Below are 22,189 nucleotides of genomic sequence, written 5' to 3' on the forward strand. Positions count from 1 at the left end.
ATTCTCTACAATGATTATTTTGAGCTGTGAATGCTGTAAAGTTACTCCTGTAACGTCCAAGAACAAAAACACGAAGTTGGAAATCAGCGTAATAGATTCCTTTTAAGATTGATCGTACACCACGTCACACCTGTGAAGAGACGAAAGTGAGAAAGACACAAAGGTTTAAAAGGTGTTTGTTTTTTTTTGTTTTTTTTAAAGCAGCAAAACACAACAAAGATTACCACAAAGCAGCCTCACACACCCACAAAGATGTGCAAAATACCACAAAGACATGAAAATCAACTGAGAGACAAAAAGTGAAATGCAAAAGAACACGCTGGTGCCTTCTGTGGGTCTTTTAAAAGCTTATGCTGAGGGGCTCATTGTCCCACACTCTATCCATGTCTGACACAGATTCTAATTAAGATTTTATAAGAGCCAGGATGGCTTGGCAGTGACTCTTTTATACCAGACGTCTTCGCATTTTCCTGTTTGTTTGTTTTTGTGTTGTTGTTTTTTTATGGCCAATTTGATGAGTAGAAATATGTATTTTATGGCTCAGTAAATAAAGCCCAACAGGCCCTTAGTTTGCCTTTGACATATGTCAGCGGGCTGTTCTGAAGCTTCTTGTCTCACGTGGATTATTCGTGTTTGTTCTCTTTCGTCAGATCTGAGAAATCAGCCGTACAGACGGGGGGACGTCGGCCGACGCAGCGCCAAGTGGAAACCAGGGCAACAGCTGCAGGTATCCTCAGACATCTCCCTCTGAAACACAACAACGTGGACTGGGTTCATCATCGTGGCTTTACAAGCACAACGTATTTGACTCACTATGGTGACAGTCTTATCACTCTCAAGCATGTGGACGAATGCAGGGGTGGAAATGCATGCAAGAAGATCCCTAAAGAGACAAAAACATAAGCTAATGCACACACACACACACACACACACACACACACACACACACACACACGCACATTTCTGCTGCATTAGGGCGCCTCTCTGGATAAACTTCAAACTGACTGTAGAAATGTTCTGTGATTTGAGTGATTAAATGTTAAAGAGGGCGAATTATTAGCTGTACTCAGCGCTAATGACACTGGATGCCATCCGAGGTAATCAAGACAATTACATGGAAGAACGAGCCACTTAGCTGAGAGGTAACACGAGCGCTTCATTACTGCCGCTAAGACATCAGAGCCTCACCAGAAAATTCATCTTCAAAGGCAAAAAGCTGATAGACTCGTGGATCATTTTGATATTTTTTTATTAGTTTCAGTTTAAACAGAATTTTAATCGCAGCGTCCCATCACTCTTTCCGTGTCTGCAGTAGGTCTCAAAAATTATGGGAAAGATTTATAATATATTTAATTTATTTTTATTACTGTGTAAGTACAAAAACAGCAAGCTTCTACTTTGCTTCTGCATTTCAACAAATAAAACATTTTATACTGTTCTGGGGTTTTTGTCTGTTTTATTTGTGTCTATCCTAAAACTCAAACTTTTGTATGCTTACATTTCATACATTCAATACATTTCATTACAGTAGATGTCTTTCTAAAAGTGCTCCAAGTTTAAGGATATATTTCTTCATCTTCAACGCCATGAGCTTGTACAGTACAGCACAACTACCTCGACTCTACTCCCTCAGAGGTTGACAATAAATGGACACGCATGCTGGAGTTGCAAGTTGTCCTAAGCTGCTGTACCAGCAGAGGGAGATATTTTATTTCAAGCAAACGTGAAAATCATCATGTTTAAAAATGTTTAGTCATTACTAACACTGGGGTAGAAGGAGCCTGAATTAGAGACTTCATACCTTCCTTGATCACTAACGAGTTCTTAACTTTAAATATATATAATATAAAAATATATCAATGTGTGTCCATTTCACCCAATGGAGAGGCAAAGTGTAACATCCCATCAAGTTACACACTTTGTTGTGATTGGGTTGACAAGTGTCATCTCTTCAATTGGTTTGACCCTGGATACTGTGGCTGCTGTGCTGTGCCTGGTATAACTCACAAAAACACACCTTAAAACACATGATTCATAGGTTGGTGAGGAAATAGCATCTTACTAATTTTGAAGGGCTTCATTAAGCCTTTAAAGAGCTTCAAAGTGCCTGTTGCTCTACATTATAGGACTCTGTAAAGCTGGGTTATCTTAATATTCATCAGGTTTCTTTTCAGCACAACCAATGATTAAAATAAAATGGTTAGAGAAAAAGGTTATTCACATCTGTCTCAGATGTTGCTGTATGTTATATATTATTATGTACAGCAACTCCTTAAGTTAACTTCAACAGGTCCTTCCTCTAAACCATCTGTTTATTAGACCACAGAGTGCTTAAGGAAATCCTTCCATTAGTTATTGCTTTGATCTAAAATACAACCAAACTTTTGCTATTAATGGCAAGGTGGCAGTAATTAAACCATTACTTAAAAAGCCATCCCCTCACCCAGCTGTGTTAAGTAATTATAGGCCAGTCTCCAACCTTCCTTTTATTTTAAAAAATACTGACACTCTTCTTCAACTACTGTACAAGCACTTAGTCCACCCCTACCTAATAACTCAGTGTACACATATACTGGTGACTACTTCCAGCAGGATAACATGAGTTATCACAAAGCTCACTTCATCTAAAACTGGTTTCATGACTATGAGTTCATTGTGCTTAAAGGCATTTACAATCGTCAGATCTCAATCTACTACGGCATTTTTGGAATGTGCTGGATGAGCAACCTGCAAATTTCCAATATTTGTTTATAGCTTGAAGCTGAATAACTCAAGAATGTTTCTGGGGAATTTTTGGATCAGTGCCATGAGAAATAAAGTTAGTTTTGTAGGGATAAAAACGACAATAGAAAACTGAAACATTACAACACAAATAAATCACAAAAACACAATAAACTCAAAATGCTGGGTCAACTGATCCAGAACCATGGCAACTGTACAATGAACTAATTCTTTCAGAAGTGCTGTGATGGTTATTTTGTGTCCATGTGAGATGTGGTTCCCAGCCTGTGTTGATGAATCTAAGAAATCTGAGGTTGTGCACATTTCACAGTTGCTGCTTCAACTTGGTACTGCTCCTTGCGTCTGTTCGTTTTGTAGCCAAAGATAACTGTTGTTGTGAAATTGATGAGCTGGTCGGTTTCAGTGATCATAAGGATTTTCTGTGATGCTGCATTTACATCTTCACTTCTACCTAGTGCCCGTGAGCACCGCCAGCAGCCATCTGTGCCAGAGTGACCGACCCCCAGGCCGAGAGGTCGAGGGCACCCCACCCCCGAAGGGGCCCAAGCGAGCCCCAGGTTCCAGGTCCCGACAAGCACCCACCAGGAGTGAGCCGGTGCGTACCTGGATGCCCATCCCCGCATAGCTTCAGTTCTATATCTCTCACTCATAGGTAGGCTTTAGGCAGGGGCCTAGCCTGGAGACCTCTACTTACAAACCTTTACTGGTTACATGCTCTGGTCAGAAGCCTATTATTCAGAAAACCCTTAGTGTGACAAATAGGTATTTACTAGCTGGGCCCACATCCTCATTTTAGGTTTGACAGCATTTTAGTAAGTAAAGGTGAATGCTTTGACATTAATTGAGCTGCGGTTCGGTGAAGGCCTCGAAGGGGACTGGCGATGGCTCCTGGGCCTGGCAGATCCCCATGCACTGAATAGAAATGAAGAAGTTAAAGAATTGAGATCATGGAGGGTGGTGATTCTAAAGTGGTTAAAGTTTATAGGGAAAGAATTGGTTAATGTGGCTATAAAAATGTTTCAGTGGCACTATGGTCACAGTGGCTCAGTTTATAAAGCTGAAGTGGAAACAGGATTGAGGAAATTTACAACCATTACAGTCAAATCCTAGACAGAAAAATAAAATCAATGCAGCTCCCCAGTGACATTTTTAATCCAGTTGAAACACAGCTTCATACACTTCAACAAACTTAACAAATCCTTACATGTTCTAAAAACAAACAGGTTTACCCATGTATTATAGATCCTGTTTGACTGCTGCTATAATGTAAAAACAAAAAACTTCTCTTTCAACACGACTGTCAGGAGATTAAGATTTGGCTGCGGGGCGCTGCGAAATCTTAACATCTTTGTTTATAACAAAATAAAACCGCAAATGTATTTTCTTACTTTAACTGAAACCTTTCATTGAACTACCAAATAAACACATTGGTGCTCTCCATGTGGCCAGACACGTGGCAGCACTGCTGCTAACATTTCGTTCGTAACAGAATAAAAAAGCAGACGTAAGTGTACACATTCGTTTTTGACTCTCGCTGAACTAACACAGCCAATCCCTCCACAGGTTTGTACTCTCTGCTCCTGTTGCCTTCATATTATTGTTATTATTATTATTTATTTATTTTTTTTGCTTTTTAAATAAGTTATTTTAACATTACACACACACACACACACACACACACACACACACACGCACATTTCTGCTGCATTAGGGCGCCTCTCTGGATAAACTTCAAACTGACTGTAGAAATGTTCTGTGATTTGAGTGATTAAATGTTAAAGAGGGCGAATTATTAGCTGTACTCAGCGCTAATGACACTGGATGCCATCCGAGGTAATCAAGACAATTACATGGAAGAACGAGCCACTTAGCTGAGAGGTAACACGAGCGCTTCATTACTGCCGCTAAGACATCAGAGCCTCACCAGAAAATTCATCTTCAAAGGCAAAAAGCTGATAGACTCGTGGATCATTTTGATATTTTTTTATTAGTTTCAGTTTAAACAGAATTTTAATCGCAGCGTCCCATCACTCTTTCCGTGTCTGCAGTAGGTCTCAAAAATTATGGGAAAGATTTATAATATATTTAATTTATTTTTATTACTGTGTAAGTACAAAAACAGCAAGCTTCTACTTTGCTTCTGCATTTCAACAAATAAAACATTTTATACTGTTCTGGGGTTTTTGTCTGTTTTATTTGTGTCTATCCTAAAACTCAAACTTTTGTATGCTTACATTTCATACATTCAATACATTTCATTACAGTAGATGTCTTTCTAAAAGTGCTCCAAGTTTAAGGATATATTTCTTCATCTTCAACGCCATGAGCTTGTACAGTACAGCACAACTACCTCGACTCTACTCCCTCAGAGGTTGACAATAAATGGACACGCATGCTGGAGTTGCAAGTTGTCCTAAGCTGCTGTACCAGCAGAGGGAGATATTTTATTTCAAGCAAACGTGAAAATCATCATGTTTAAAAATGTTTAGTCATTACTAACACTGGGGTAGAAGGAGCCTGAATTAGAGACTTCATACCTTCCTTGATCACTAACGAGTTCTTAACTTTAAATATATATAATATAAAAATATATCAATGTGTGTCCATTTCACCCAATGGAGAGGCAAAGTGTAACATCCCATCAAGTTACACACTTTGTTGTGATTGGGTTGACAAGTGTCATCTCTTCAATTGGTTTGACCCTGGATACTGTGGCTGCTGTGCTGTGCCTGGTATAACTCACAAAAACACACCTTAAAACACATGATTCATAGGTTGGTGAGGAAATAGCATCTTACTAATTTTGAAGGGCTTCATTAAGCCTTTAAAGAGCTTCAAAGTGCCTGTTGCTCTACATTATAGGACTCTGTAAAGCTGGGTTATCTTAATATTCATCAGGTTTCTTTTCAGCACAACCAATGATTAAAATAAAATGGTTAGAGAAAAAGGTTATTCACATCTGTCTCAGATGTTGCTGTATGTTATATATTATTATGTACAGCAACTCCTTAAGTTAACTTCAACAGGTCCTTCCTCTAAACCATCTGTTTATTAGACCACAGAGTGCTTAAGGAAATCCTTCCATTAGTTATTGCTTTGATCTAAAATACAACCAAACTTTTGCTATTAATGGCAAGGTGGCAGTAATTAAACCATTACTTAAAAAGCCATCCCCTCACCCAGCTGTGTTAAGTAATTATAGGCCAGTCTCCAACCTTCCTTTTATTTTAAAAAATACTGACACTCTTCTTCAACTACTGTACAAGCACTTAGTCCACCCCTACCTAATAACTCAGTGTACACATATACTGGTGACTACTTCCAGCAGGATAACATGAGTTATCACAAAGCTCACTTCATCTAAAACTGGTTTCATGACTATGAGTTCATTGTGCTTAAAGGCATTTACAATCGTCAGATCTCAATCTACTACGGCATTTTTGGAATGTGCTGGATGAGCAACCTGCAAATTTCCAATATTTGTTTATAGCTTGAAGCTGAATAACTCAAGAATGTTTCTGGGGAATTTTTGGATCAGTGCCATGAGAAATAAAGTTAGTTTTGTAGGGATAAAAACGACAATAGAAAACTGAAACATTACAACACAAATAAATCACAAAAACACAATAAACTCAAAATGCTGGGTCAACTGATCCAGAACCATGGCAACTGTACAATGAACTAATTCTTTCAGAAGTGCTGTGATGGTTATTTTGTGTCCATGTGAGATGTGGTTCCCAGCCTGTGTTGATGAATCTAAGAAATCTGAGGTTGTGCACATTTCACAGTTGCTGCTTCAACTTGGTACTGCTCCTTGCGTCTGTTCGTTTTGTAGCCAAAGATAACTGTTGTTGTGAAATTGATGAGCTGGTCGGTTTCAGTGATCATAAGGATTTTCTGTGATGCTGCATTTACATCTTCACTTCTACCTAGTGCCCGTGAGCACCGCCAGCAGCCATCTGTGCCAGAGTGACCGACCCCCAGGCCGAGAGGTCGAGGGCACCCCACCCCCGAAGGGGCCCAAGCGAGCCCCAGGTTCCAGGTCCCGACAAGCACCCACCAGGAGTGAGCCGGTGCGTACCTGGATGCCCATCCCCGCATAGCTTCAGTTCTATATCTCTCACTCATAGGTAGGCTTTAGGCAGGGGCCTAGCCTGGAGACCTCTACTTACAAACCTTTACTGGTTACATGCTCTGGTCAGAAGCCTATTATTCAGAAAACCCTTAGTGTGACAAATAGGTATTTACTAGCTGGGCCCACATCCTCATTTTAGGTTTGACAGCATTTTAGTAAGTAAAGGTGAATGCTTTGACATTAATTGAGCTGCGGTTCGGTGAAGGCCTCGAAGGGGACTGGCGATGGCTCCTGGGCCTGGCAGATCCCCATGCACTGAATAGAAATGAAGAAGTTAAAGAATTGAGATCATGGAGGGTGGTGATTCTAAAGTGGTTAAAGTTTATAGGGAAAGAATTGGTTAATGTGGCTATAAAAATGTTTCAGTGGCACTATGGTCACAGTGGCTCAGTTTATAAAGCTGAAGTGGAAACAGGATTGAGGAAATTTACAACCATTACAGTCAAATCCTAGACAGAAAAATAAAATCAATGCAGCTCCCCAGTGACATTTTTAATCCAGTTGAAACACAGCTTCATACACTTCAACAAACTTAACAAATCCTTACATGTTCTAAAAACAAACAGGTTTACCCATGTATTATAGATCCTGTTTGACTGCTGCTATAATGTAAAAACAAAAAACTTCTCTTTCAACACGACTGTCAGGAGATTAAGATTTGGCTGCGGGGCGCTGCGAAATCTTAACATCTTTGTTTATAACAAAATAAAACCGCAAATGTATTTTCTTACTTTAACTGAAACCTTTCATTGAACTACCAAATAAACACATTGGTGCTCTCCATGTGGCCAGACACGTGGCAGCACTGCTGCTAACATTTCGTTCGTAACAGAATAAAAAAGCAGACGTAAGTGTACACATTCGTTTTTGACTCTCGCTGAACTAACACAGCCAATCCCTCCACAGGTTTGTACTCTCTGCTCCTGTTGCCTTCATATTATTGTTATTATTATTATTTATTTATTTTTTTTGCTTTTTAAATAAGTTATTTTAACATTACACTCAACAACACAAGTAGGGTGATGTGGGCCGCGGGTTTGAGACTCCAAGCTTAGAGGCTTTAGAACAGCTTTGGTCCCCAAAACCTTCATTTTACTTCATCTATTTTATTATATATATATATAAATCTTTTTTATTTAATTGTATGTTAAATATTCACTTTACTGTATAACTGCTTTAGATCCAGATAATTTATTTTTGTAATTATTTTTAATTTCTTTTAACGTTGTCATTCTGTCATTCCACTTTAAGCTTTTTGTTAGAGGTTTTTTTTTATGTTTTTGCCAGTGTAACGTGCAGATTCTGAATTTAGAATTTAGTATAACAGTATTTTGTATAAAGATGAGACAACCAACATATATTAACACAGCTGATTCTGTATGAAGAGCGTATAAGAACTACAAAATGAGCAGTTAACAACAGAAACTAAACAAATAACAAATGAACAGCTACGTAAAACAGATGAAACCATCAGGACAACAGAACAGCTCCTGTTTCACCGACAGCAATAGTGTTTCTACAGTGAAACCAGAAGTTTCTCCACTTCCACTCTCATCATCTGCAGCTCCACAGGGATTATCTTGCATTGGCTCGATGCTTCTTTAACACAGCGGAGAAACTCTGACTCGTCCGCCTCCATCTGACTGTGGTTCATCGTTTTCTCCATTGCGTTCACTGCAGCCAGAGTCTTTGCAGTCTGATTAGCGACGCCTTTCACAGCATCACAGGAGGCCATTTGGTCACAAATCTCTTGCACCGTTTTTAGCTCGTCCACCAGCGGTTCGATGCTTTTAATGAAATCTGCTCCAGTTTTCTGCATGGTGACTACTTCTTTCTTTAGCTTTCCATTTCCTTTTCGAACTTTTGTTTTAGAAGGAAAATCGATGGCTTTTCTGACCAGATAAACTGCAGCTTTTGTAGCATGCAAAGCACCAAAACCACCACCAACAGCACCACCTGCTGCACCAACTGACCCGCCAAATGTGCTACCAGTTGCACCACCAGTGGCGAAGCCAACAGTAAACCATAATGAATCACTCACGATCCCATGAGCTTCTATACCCGCTGCTAGAGCTGCAACACCAACTGATCCACCAATAAACCCCGAAAATGCTCCTCCCACCACTCCCCCAAAGACACCGCCTACAAAGCCCACAGTTGCACTTGCTGCACTAACGTTGCCACAAAACTTGGCATAAGTTGCTGCACTAACTGCTCCCAAAGCAGCCCATACACCACCAGTAACACCCCCAAAGACTATACCAATAGCCCCTCCAAACACACCTAACAGAGCCTGGGCCATCTTGTCATCCTCATGCTTTTTATCAACTAGAGCTGCTGCATGCATGAAATGCTCAGAAGCTTGCTGAAGATCATCTTTGCGTTGGCCATAGAGCCTCACAAAAGTCTCCAGACTTGTTCTGAGATTTTTACTGATGTCAGCCGAAGTGTTGAATCTCAATGTGCTCCACATATTTACGTTTCTGCTGCCGCCCCCCAAAAAACACCTGAAGAAACCTTGGTGAGCAGAGTCGAGAGTTCAGGTCTTTAGAAGTTGTAGAAGATGCGTGAATCGAGGCTTGTCTTTGAAAAGGCCGAGGTTAATATTTTTTTCTTCCTGCAAGTCAGAAACAAAAAGGATCTGAAACTTATGAGATAAACTATCATCATCTAAAAAGTTCTGTGCAGAAAAAATGCTTCAACTTGATCTTTTGGGGAATCTAAACTTTTTGGCCTAGACTGGGGAACTCGTCATAGGGGATTTTGAATTCTGATGCCACTGTTAGGTGTTTGCCACAGCTGAGCACTGCCAAGATTCTCTAAAGAATTTCTAAATATTGTTAGCAAACGTAGATTTAAATTAAAAGAAGAAAACTGTACACGTCATTGTTCAGCACCGTCTAAAACCAAATCTATAAGCAATTTTTAAACATAAACACCCAGCAGATGTGGCTGAAACGCTGATGTCATAACACTGGTAATTGATAGTAGAAAAAAAATGAAGACAAACTTTTTCTTGGTAGAAAGTCCATGTTTAGGCAGGTGTGAAGAAATGCTGTAAACAAAGAAAGCTTTCAGAAATATAAATGATTGTTTATTGGCCCCAAATGTATTCTGCAGCAGGACAACGACCCCAAACACACACAGCCAAAGTCATTAAGAACTATCGTCAGTGTAAAGAAGAACAAGGAGTACTGGAAGTGATGGTTTGGCCCCCACAGACAACATCTCAACATCATCGAGTTTGTTTTACATTTCTCTTTTATCCATTCACTGCATTTTGTTCATCGATGAAAATACATGATTAACACTTCCATTTTTGAAAGCACCCTTTGTTTACAGCATGTTTTTCTCACCTGCCTGAAACTTTTGCACAGTCCTTCGTATATGGACTGCTTTGCATGCTGTGCCTTCTAATAGGGCATAGCATAAGGGAAGCACGAATATTATAAATACAACTGGTCCCGACACAGAACCCTGTGGAACCCCATAACTAACACTAGTGTGTGAGTAGAACTCCCCATTTATATAAACAAACTGGAACCTAACTTTTTATATATTTATTTTAATATAAAAATTAATATATCTAATATACATTAACAATAATATTGAAGACATTATGATTATTCATCTATGAATAGTACAGATGTTCAGAGTAAAATACTTCCCACTGAATGAGACTTGATCTGTGCTGCACATCCGTAGATCTCTCTTTGTTTGCTAGTTTAACTCTAGCTGTTATTTCAGCTCTGCACAGGTAGATGGACTGGTTTATCAGTGGCTTCACTTTGATACTGAAACAATCTTAAACAGCTGAAGAATTCAAGAATTCATGCTTTAAAGCACTTTCAGCAGTATGTGCAACTACACATGCTCGCTGCACGATGTGCAGCATTTTTGTTTAAGTTTCCTTCTTTTGGCCAACGCTGTTAACTTCTGTTCACAAACTTCCTTTCCAGATCGTTGTTATAATTTTTTTCTTCTTCTTTTTAATCAATCTAAAAAGGTATGACACTGTACCACAGACTAATGGGACAGGAGTGCAGAGGCTGTCCCTAGGATCCACAGTTCCTAAACATTACACTAATCTCACAAAGCAACCAATAACTGTGGACTCTGCAAACTATATGGTTTAAAACGGGTTTCCTTTGACCGACGCTCTCCAAAATGTCAAAATTAAGGTTGAATCATGCAAGCAGCTCTGAGAGCAGAGGTACCTGTAAAATTATGAATCTTCACATAGCAGGCACTTTTACTTATGTGACGGCTTTTTTTGTGTTAGTGTATGCAAGGAATTAAGTTATGCAAGTGGCAATAAATCTTCAGAATATGTTTTTTCTCAGCTTGGCTTTTGACATATATAATTGCACACAAAGCTGCTATTGGATCACTGATCAAGTTAACTTGATAGTTTTGTGTTAAATTGAGTCAACGAGCTGAAGTGACACATTTTTGTGTGGAAAATAAGAGTACAAAGCATGAACTTGTTATGAATGAGGGATTAAATTTGACGTGCTGCTGACAAGGAAGCCGGAGTTTCAATTCAGTGCTTCTGTAAGTTCATCTGTACTCACTGTCTGTCGGCTGCCCCACTTATTTCAATGAAGCTCTGACTGCTGTCGGCTCAGCGATGCCTAGAAATGCGTCGTTCATATGGAATCAGATAAAGTAACGTATGCAGAGCGTGAAGTTTGTTCAGATGAGGAAGCAGGAAATGGAAGAGTGAAAGCAGGGCCGGGCTGTTACTAAAACAGTCCCAGATGCCTCTAGGGGGAAAAAATGGGGCGTGTTTCAGCATGCAAAAGTAAAAAGGGGAGAACAGTTGATTGTAAGTGACGTTTAAGCATTAAAAAAAAATAAAAGTGTAAAAGAATATAATGTTAATAAAGAGGTTTATAAGGTGTGTTTTTCAGGAACTGAGTGTCTAAAATCAGTCCAGTCGAGCCGAAGGGGTCCGCCTGACAGCAGAGGATGAAGGTCAAGCTGAAGTCTGCTTTGCATAATAATTCACTTTCTGCTCTTTGTGGAGCTGATTGAGTCGCGGATCATCTTAAGCCTCCAGCTCATGTCCCTGAAGGTAAACAAAGAGCTCTTTAACACTGATTAGTGTCCACTGACACTCTGATCCCAGCTTCAGTTCATTAAAAAGGCAAAACTAGTGCGCAGACACATTTTATAAATGAATACAGGTCTCTAGCTAATTCACTGATCTCCTGCAGAAATGGAAACGCACAAGACCCAGAATTTAAGGATCAACTGAGTAAAAGCATCTACATACAAAAGGATGAATAAATGCATTCAATGTAAATGTTACCAGATGCTACCAAGGTTAGACTTGATGAGCAGGTGAATGCTTGAGCTTTACAATGATTTTCAAAAATAAGAGTCAGAAATAGTTGTTTTATTTATTGATTTTTTATCTCAGTCCATGTGCATTTTTTCACCTCAGGTTTTTGAACTTTTCCACAATTTTCCAAAATTATTTTAAAAAGCGTGTTAGATGGAGGAGTTGTACAGAGAGATGGCAACAGGCAGGAATGATTTCCTGTGTCGTTCATTATGTTCTATCATATATGTATATTGTCACACTGGAGGATGTTTGTATTATAAAGGTTCATTTTTTGTCCACTCTGTGTACAATGTGAATGAGAAGAAATATCCCTCACAGTCACCGCTGCCACTGAAGCCCCGCCCACCAGCAAAACAATGTTTATTTTGGAGGATCAGCAAATCAGAAGGAAGTCGGCTTATAGGGGGAGGAGAGATAACCAAGTAATGGTTTTTTTTCCCCTTTTGACAACTGGGCTGCAGCAAATAGAGACGATTTAAATGATCTTATTTCAGTGGAGTTTTCTTTTCTGATTTGAAATAAATGACGCTGTAAAATTAAGTTATGATTCTTCACACTTTTAATTTTTTAAATGTTTAAACATGGCTCCAAATTTGTTATGTGCCATTGTTCTCTTTCTACTAAAGCTACAGCTCTATAGAGGCTGAATCATGGCAGTCCCTGTTTGTGGCCCTCTCACCACATTGAACTGGAACAGTAATAGTCCCGCCCTTCCACTCCATTCTTTAGCTTTCTGATTACTCAGATATTACTGTGCCTCCTTCTGTGTGAGAATCATCTAAAAACTAAGCACCAAAGGCATCACCGAGGTGAAAACAGTTGCTGGTTCATTGAAACACTGCGTACAGGTAAACATTGCAAACTCAGTGTGACTTTTGGAGGTCTAAGTCATCATTGTTGCAATAACAATATCAGGATATATCATTTATTTATTTTTTATTGTTGTCTGAAGTATTTCAGTCAGTGTACAATAGAGATAACAATTCTAGTATGCATTGAAAACCGTTTACACTTCAAAAAACCAAAGACTTCAGACTTGACCTTGTACAATAAAGACTCAGAGTCGAGGTTTGGGACTCGAGTCTTGCATCCAGCTGTAACAAACAATAAAGTTCAAATTGTGGAGCATCAATACAGCACAAACCATATAACATAACACAAGTTGTTTTGGGGAGACCATTTGGTGTTTATTGGACGTTAGAACATCAATTTCAGCCGTTAGAGACTTGAGACTTGCAAATAATGACTTGTGAACAGCACTAAAACATCAGATTTTACTCCTAATTTGCAAGAACGTTTTGCTTGGTACCTTAGTTAATAAGCTGCCACACCGACTTCGTCATGGCTCGGGTTCAACTTCTGAGGTTTTAGTCTTCATCAGCAATGAAACAAACATTAATCCTAATAAAACCAAATATGTCGTTTGGGGGATTTTTTGGTTTTATTTTCACATTCGTTATTACCAGTTAGACCTCAGAGGGTTAATATGCACTTTAATGTCAACCTAGAACTCTGTCATGAAAAAACAAACAAAGCTGTTGGAAAATGTAAAAATTGCAGCAGGAATGTAAACGGACATTTTTTGCTCACTTCCTGCTCCACAACTTACTAATTGGAATTTACATGGAGGAATGTAATGTAGTCACTGCCGTCCTTTCTCTGCTGTGGCACTCAGGAGAAAGGACCCAAGTGCAGAATTCAAACACGGGGATGAACTGAAGGAGGCTGCTTTACTGCAACTTACACAAAAAAAACACTTAAAAAACCAAACTAAAACCTAGAAACTGGGACCTAAAAGCAAAACACTGGGAAACTAGGGATGGTGATCTCGGGGAGCCCAACAGGAGAAACCCACACAGCATAAGGAGACGACGCGGCACAAACAGAGAGAAACACAGGGCTAAAATACACTGAGGGATAACGAGGGAATGGACACAGGGGGAGAGCACAGCTGGGACTGATCACACTTGACAAGACAAGGGGAGGCTAGAGACACAGACATGAGACAAGGGACCGTCAAGTAAAATAGCATGAAAACAAAGGGCGCACAGAGAACACCTAAACACTGGAAGAAAAAAAAAACACCAAAAAACTAGAAAAGACTAAAAATTGATAAACACAAAACATAAACATGGAGTCACCAGACATGACAGAAAGAGTTTGATGTGGATGGACCTCAGTCACGCGTTGGTCCCTTAATTGGCACTCAGTGATATGCACTCTGTAGTGTGTTCATTTACTCATTTTGTCATTGCATCACATCCAACAGCTGATCTGCATAAAAAAAGACATATTTTCATGCCAATGGAAAGAAATTCACAAGTTTTCTTTTTTTTTTTTCATTGGACACATGTGTGACCACCTATCAACAGACATTGTATCGTGCTCTCAGGGACTGACAGGCTGGCTGACCCTTGGACAGTCTTGCCACTTCTTGGTATGGGTCATGTCACTGTACTTGTGTTTCAGACTCTGTCATTTTATTATTATTATTCTTGTTCACAGTTTGGGTTTTCTTTAGCTCTTGGTGATTGTAGTCCTTTCCCCCCTTAGTAGTTATCTTGGCGTGTGTCTACATCTCCCCGTGTAACTGCTTTCAGTGTTAGTTCCACGTTTCTTAGTGTTTTAGTTCTCATTTCCAGTGTTTTGTTTCTAGTTGTCATTTTCTGTGTCTAGTTTGGATTTTTGTGAGTTTATGTTTATGAACAATTCTCCCCAGTTACTGTGTGTCCTCAGTCTAAGTTTCGGTCTGTGTGTTTCTTGTTTTGTTTTCATAGCCCTTGTCCTAGTATCTAGTTTTTCTTTCCCTTGTTTTATTTTGTCTTTTAGGCCCAACAGTGTTTCCACCAGTTCCCCATCCTGTCATGTTCCTGCCTGTGTATTTTAGTCTTCCCCTGATCGTTGCTGTGTCACACCCTCTCCGTGCTGTGTTTTCTCCTTGTGTTAATGGTGGCTTTCGAGTTATCTGTTCAGTTTTGTTTTATAGTTTCCCAGTTTTCTAGTTGGTGCTTATTGCTTCGAGTTTCTAGTTTTGTTTCCTTGTATTCATGTTCGAGTTTTCCCCAGCAAATAAAGCTGCCGCTTTGAGTTTAACTTTTGCTCTATGAGAGTCCTGCATTTGGGTCCTTCCTCCTGCCTGCCGCAGCACACATCATCACAGTGCACACCAAGCTTTGGTACCTTTCTGATTTTGAAGCTTGTCTTTGGTTATTTAGTGGCTTTGTCTACCATTTCAATAGAGTCTGAGGGGTTTTCACACATTTTCAAGTTTTAGACGGTAAACAATGTTAGATTTTGAAGCAAAATTGGAAAAAGAAAAATCAGAATCTGATGGACAAGTTTCAAATCTTTTTGTTTTTATTTTCAGGGAAAGACTCTTAACCTGAATCTCTTCAAGGAGAAGAACTCTGTTTATTAATGTCAAACTACCTCTGAGCCTGACCTCTCATTCCCACTCAGGCAGACGTGCTTTCAGTTACATGTGGATTTGTGTGCAGCAGCGACATGTGGCTCTACAGTGAATGCAAACATCTTCACCAGTCAGTTTCCACACAAAGAAAGAGAGGAGAGTTTTGTGAAAAGGCTCCAAGCACTATTTACTATATGTGGAGCAGTTGGAGGGGAGTTTATGGATGCTGTATTGGTGGAGTATGTGGCACTTTGGGGGCAGTTTGTGCAGCAGCTTTCAGCTGATTTTGATGAGATGTTGACGCGGTCGGTGCGACTGTTGGCTTTGTGAGCAGTTTATTTGGGTGAATACTGCTGCATTTTATTTTGAACACTTTTCTCTTGTTACTGTCAGTTTAAGAGGTAAGCTGTTGTATTTTGGTTTCAGTTCACTCCATATTAATTCAGTTTAATTCTGGCTAATTTGCTTTAAATTGAGTTGAATTTTTCTATGTTGTGATTTGGTTTTTGAGTGTGTGGGCAAGCTTGTGAAAGGGCATTATTATGCCCATTAGTCCACCTTACCACCGCACCTGACTGTTGTGCAGCCCGTGGAACAAATGATCCTGAATTCACTCTTACTTTTCCTGTTTTGCTTCCACCACAATAAAATCACACTTCATGCAGAGCTTGCTGTCTCTCTCTCTCTTTCTCTCAGTTTCCCGTCTAAAAATCTGTTTTCTACATTATTCGCTTGCTTGTTACGCACAAATCTACCGTTGTTTACAGCGCTGTCGGCCGCTGTTTTTTTCCTTTTACTTACTTCCGAAAAGAAAGCCTCATTTCTGCTGTTTAATAGGTTACTGAACAAATTTAAACTTTTTAAAATTATGCAAAATTGCAAAAGGCTCAGCTGTGTCTCTAATAAAACCTCTGTAACTTTGCTCTGCTTCACTTCAGCAGCATCAGGTAATGTTCATGTGTTGATTAATGGTTTTCTTTCATTTTTGATCTACTGCAGAATATTTTAAGGCCATCTGCTATAAAATCTCAGGCCAGGAAAGTCGCCTTCATGTTTTTCTGTGTTTTATCCTGTTACTTTGACACAAAGGCATCTGCTGTGATGCTCACACCTTTGATAAAGTCTCACAAGTGTCAGCTTTCTTTTTATAGAAATAAAGATATGGAAATGTACTGATACGCGATCAGAATCACAATATTTTTGACTGTCTGAGGCAAAATTGAACCGATTCAAATCGAATTGAATTGGATCGAATCGATTGGAAACCTTGTGAATCGAAATCGAATCGATTCTAGAAATCAGTGACGATACCCAGCCCTAGTAATCAGGGGGAGTGGAAACACATGAGGAAGCAGCAGACACAAATGAGCCTAACAACGTTACAGCCGAAGGGAACCTAAAAACAATGATAACGACACAACAGACTTCTACAGAACATAAAACAGGAAACACTCAGAACATACAATAATCAAAGAATAAAACTAAAATACACAAAACACTGAGTTGCAGATCCAGTACTGTAACAATAAAATTATATTAGTACATAGAAATACAAACCTTTTTTTATTTCTTATAAATCTTCTTGGGTTTAATCAGTTAAGTAGAACATGAGCTGAGAAAACTCTGTTTTCTGTTGCTTCCATTGTAGAGGGTGACTTGCGTATAGAAGGGTTACAGTGGGAGAAACTTTAAGTCCATCACAGTACAGCAAACTAACCTGTTCATCCTGCATTAACCTGCAGTAGTTTCCTGAATATTTTTCGTTGGACCTTTGAGGGCTTACATCTAAGCTTTATATTTCCAGTTTATCAATCTCCACTGAGCAGTCCTTATCTTTAAATCGAAGCGCTTTTCTTCCTGGTCTGTCATGCCTTTCTTATCTTTCTCCATCTCTGAGTGAAGTTCACTGTTTCTTTTCTCTTCCTGTAAAATACAGCAGCTGCACCTTTAGCTAACAACACACTGTGTGACAGACTGCACACAAACAGGTTGTGTGTTTGCTAATGTGTCTCAAGCTGATAAAAAGGTTGCATTTCAAATAACCTGAGATTTAAAAAATATCACTCCCTTCATGCCAAAGTACCGCAACTTATGGACCCCTGCAGTCCTTAAATATTGATAAATAACCCCCCGGCCCACTTTAACCCCTGACTGTGGTACAGCAGTCCCTCGTTTATCGCGGGAGTTACGCTCCCGCTCGGTGAAATCCGCAAAGTAGCCGACTTCATTTTTTACAATTATTATTATTAACCATTTTAAGGCTGTAAAACCCCTCACTGCACACTTTATACACTTTTCTCAGACAGGCAGGAACATTTTCACACTTTTCTCTCTTGTTTACACACCCTCAGTCAAACCTTCGTAGAAAAATAAGTCCACTATTATAGAATGAAACCAAAGATCAAACCCTGTTTTCAGGTCCAGAACATGAGAATAGAGCAGCTGTGAGAGAATTTAACATTAATGAATCAATGGTACTGAAGTGGAGGAAGCAAGAAGAATGAGTTGAGTAAAGTTTGACATATCTGAATGTTTTGTTTCGCTTAATGAGCCGTATAGTCTGGGAAATACGGTAACTTCTACCTTCCTTTAGCATGTCCAGAAGTCCAATTTTTTGTGCGATGGTTACCATCATCCTCTGCCCTCTGGGTGCTACCGCAGGTGCCTTTGACAGTGCAAAACGTTTCCTCGACATTGTTGTGTTTGTTGGGGGGAAAACTTACAAACATACAGTGCAGCACTTCAGAGTCACACTGCTAGCAATCAAAGATTTATCTAAATTTGACAAACTGAACACATTCTGTACTGGACAGGAGACACGGCACAAGATTGATTGACAATGTTCTACAGCCAATCAGGACGGAGAACACAACGTGCTGTAAAAACAAAAAGCATGCAAAACTGCACCGAAAAAAAAAAAATCAGCCAAACAGTGAGGCGGCGAAAGGTGAACCGTGTTAAAGCGAAGGACCACTGTATACAGTTTTGCCTCTTTTATCTCTTTTTACCTGGTGATTAATACACAAACAGGATTCCCTTTGATGTTTTACTGTTTAGGCGCAAATCAGTTTGATGTTTGAAGGTTCGTAGTGACTTGAATAACTAACTAATAACTAGCCTCAAATACCTTAAACTAAAAGTAACAAGCCTGTTCTGAAAATGTAAGGAGTAGAAAGTAGATATTTGATATTTGAAAGTTGTCAGAAAAAAACAACTCAAGTACCGTTACCTGAAAATTCTACTTAAGCACAGTAACAAAGTACCTGTGCTTGGTTTTTGGTAATATTTAGTTACTATGTTCTGTGATCCCTTTCTGTTTTCCCAGTCGTGTCTCCATGTTGAGCTTGTCCTGGCCTTCTCTGATTTCCCATGTAGTTGTGTCAAGTTCAGTTACTTTATACTTGTTTCTAGTTTCCTCCTTGTTTAGGTTTTACGTTTTTGTTTAGGCCCCATATCCAATCAGCCAGTCGATCCCACTGCTGACACAAAGCTCGAGGTGCACACCACCAGGTATTCATGAATATTTTTATTTTATCCCTTTACAAACAATTTAAACAACAGAGACGAGTTACTTATCTGATATGTTAACCAAACAAATTCAGAGCAGTGTGTGAAACCTTCTGCTGTACATCAACATGTGGTATGTCTTTGGAGCTCTATTAACAAACTATGTAGCCTTTCATTAAGTAAGGTCAGCTTGACAGAGAGACATTTCCATTACATTTGGTGCGTTCTTCACAAAATGAACTACACTTGCACAGAAATAGTGAAAGTAACGTTTGAGGTTGGGGAGTGTTCAGAGGAGGAGGGCGGGCCTGTTGCTGTGAAACTGTGCCACTTCCACATGATTACAACGAGACAAATAAGGAAACATCAGACAAGCCTCTTTGTAAAAAGAAGCAAAGGTGTAATGAGCAAAAGTTAACCAGAAATCATTTTACATTTAAAAAGTGTAAAAATATCATTATAGATTTAATTTATAGCTTTATTTGTATAAAGCTATAGATTAAATCTTTATAGCAGTCACTTTATAGCAGTGACCTTCTGACCCATGAACCTTCCAGATCCCTCAGGTCATCTGGATCCGGTCTTTTATCAGTTCCCAGAGTCAGAACCAGACACGGAGAAGCTGCATTCAGCTTTTATGCTCCTTATATCTGGAACAAACTCCCAGAAAGCCTCAGATCAGCTGAAACACTCAGTTTATTTAAATCCAGGTTGAAGACTCACCTGTTCTCAGCTGCATTTGAATAAAAACACAAAATCCACACTTTTAAGCTTAAATCTCAAAACTTATATTTTAACTACTGATTTTATCTACTGTTTTTTTTTAATCAATTTTAAATCATGCTTTTTATTGTTTTTGTTTTTTAATGTCTCTGTAAAGCACTTTGAATCACCTTGTTGTTGAATTGTGCTATATAAATAAACTTGCCTTGCCTTCATCTTTGAACAGTATCTGAGAGGGCAGGGATTTCCCCTCTCTGTGGGGGTAACAAGCATCATAAAGAGCACAAAGTAGAAAGAACAACAGTAGTTAAACAACATTACACAGAAATGTTGAAAGACAGCAGTTGTTAAAGCATCCCCAAATCCCACTGACATGTTTAGCAAGAAAAGGGTTGAGTTTCGATATTGTAGCATTTTGGAAAAATTAATGAATCAAAAAAGAGAATTTAGGAACTCAGAAAAAAAATCAACTAAATATAAACACTAAATGTTCAGAGCTGCTGTTTCACCAACAGCCTCAGAGTTTCTCCACTCCCTCGCTCATCCTCTGCAGCTCTTCTGGGATTGGTGCTTCTTAAAAACAGGAGAGGAACTCTGACCGTTTGCCGTCCACTGACCGTTCATCACACACTTCTCCATCCCTGTCACAACAGTCAGAATCTTTGCACCCTAATCAGCGATGTCTTTCACAGCATCGCTGAAGAACATGTTGTTGAAAGTCTTTTCGATTGTTTTCAACTCTTTTACAAGTGTTTGGAAGCTTTTGTCTCCCCTAGCGTTCCTCATCATTTCTGCTTTTGGATTTTTCTTATTATTATATTTGATTAAACTTCTGCTTAAATGAACTGTGGCTCTCGTTGCATACAAAGCCCCAAATCCTCCACCTATAGCACCACCTGCTGCACCTACTTGCCGACCAAAACAGCGGCCGATTCCGTGACCGATTGCCCAGCCAACAGTGAAACATAACACTTCGCCAAAAAAGCCATAATCTTCTCTATCTTTTACTAAAGCTGCGACATTCACCGACCCACTAACTGCACCGGTAAACGCTCCTCCGACTACTCCCCCAAATACGCTGCTCACAAAGCCAACAGTTGCACTAACTGTATCAACATCTCCACAAAGTTTGGAGTAAATCATTGCGCAAACCGCTCCCAAAGTGGCACATGTTGCACCAATGATGCCTCCAAAAGTTCCACTAAAAGTGCCTCCAAACCAAACAAACAGAGCTTGGACCACCTCGTTCCGAGAACCCTCCAGATTTGCATCATCTGCAGCAGCTGCCTGTACAAAGCACTTGGAATCTCGCCCAAGGCCATCTTCAAGTTGGTCGTACAGCCTCCTAAATCTCTCCAAACGTGCTTTGCCATTTTCATCCAGGTCAGTTGAAGCCGTGAATCCAAATGTGGCCCAAAACATTTCCATTTTTATGTTTGCGCTGCACAATAATCCACCTCAAGCTAAATATAAAGTCAACTGCTGTTTAGAAGAAGATAAATAAATCAAGTTCTTGTCCTTGAAGTGGCCGATGTTAGTATTTTCCTCCCTGCAAAGAAAAATAACAGGACGTGAAACCAGATGATTCACGTCTTTTTAATGAACCCCTAACACCTTTTTTGTTTTGTTTTTTAATTTTGCACTGCCTTAAAATTCAGTATTTTGTGCTGTGAAAACACAAAATTGTAAAAGTTAGCCAATAGCCCACCTGTTAGCTGGAGACGTCGTAATGAGAAAATGATGTCGTGCCTTTTTTCCACTAGCACCTGCTTGGCTCGACTTTACTCTGCTTGGTTTTGCTTGTTTTCCAATACAACCGAGTCACACCTCAGTCTGGGTGGGGTTGTTATAGCGAGGCAGCCTGAAAGAGCTGTGATGTAATTTGCCTGCCGCACAAACACAACACAAAAATGAAGGACATGGAGGTGATGGTATACCTGCTCCTCAGTGTCGGACCACCGTGTTGGTTTGTGCGTGCCCACTTCTCTCGATTCAAAAATAGGGTTTGATTCTTCGCGAATGGGTTGCTTTCATGACTTAGCCAGTGATTGTCACTCCCTGGCCAATCGGTGACTTTCCATCTGCTGACATCACATTTTTGACCCAACTCAGCTCACTTGGAACCCTGGGAAAGTAGGTACAAAAAAGTACCCGGTAAACTCTATGGAAAACTCTAAAAACCTATTAGAGTTTGGTCGAGGCAAAAAGGTGCTAGTGGAAAAGGGGCAATCGTCAGGGGTCCCCAGAGTTTGGATGACTCAGCCATGACTGTCTCAAACAATCTCATTCATTGTTTATGAAATCTACAGTCTAATAAATGAGG

The 22,189-nt window shown here is 39.6% G+C and overlaps 2 protein-coding genes across 3 annotated transcripts in view; one reads left to right on the forward strand and one right to left on the reverse strand.

Annotated features, from left to right (window-relative positions):
* Nucleotides 1-2,954, forward strand: part of fmnl1b (formin-like 1b) — a 38,900-nt gene extending 35,946 nt beyond the window's left edge. Inside the window, exon 27 of one of the 2 annotated variants that reach the window (XM_042223190.1) lies at nt 651-765. In XM_042223190.1, coding sequence (XP_042079124.1) covers nt 651-656 — 6 coding nt within the window. In that variant the 3' untranslated portion in view covers nt 657-765. Of the gene's footprint in view, nt 1-650 lie in introns of both variants that reach the window. The other variant, XM_014336112.2, reaches the window with a different exon arrangement.
* Nucleotides 2,955-4,412: 1,458 nt separating this feature from the next.
* Nucleotides 4,413-11,615, reverse strand: LOC102312552 (keratin, type I cytoskeletal 9). Its single transcript, XM_005913793.3, has 2 exons — nt 11,452-11,615; nt 4,413-9,494 (listed from the first exon to the last, which is right to left on the reverse strand). Exon 2 carries the CDS (start codon nt 9,348-9,350, stop codon nt 8,394-8,396), a length of 957 nt encoding a protein of 318 aa, XP_005913855.1. The 5' UTR covers nt 9,351-9,494; nt 11,452-11,615; the 3' UTR covers nt 4,413-8,393.
* Nucleotides 11,616-22,189: the final 10,574 nt, after the last annotated feature.

The sequence above is a fragment of the Haplochromis burtoni genome, unplaced genomic scaffold (assembly GCF_018398535.1).
Source record: "Haplochromis burtoni strain Fernald_Lab_line unplaced genomic scaffold, NCSU_Asbu1 Contig_6, whole genome shotgun sequence".
Classification (NCBI taxonomy): Eukaryota; Metazoa; Chordata; class Actinopteri; order Cichliformes; family Cichlidae; genus Haplochromis; species Haplochromis burtoni.

What these genes read in the sequence shown, in the direction of transcription:
- LOC102312552 (XM_005913793.3), bottom strand. Translation starts at nt 9,350, where the DNA reads ATGTGGAGCACATTGAGATTCAACACTTCGGCTGACATCAGTAAAAAT.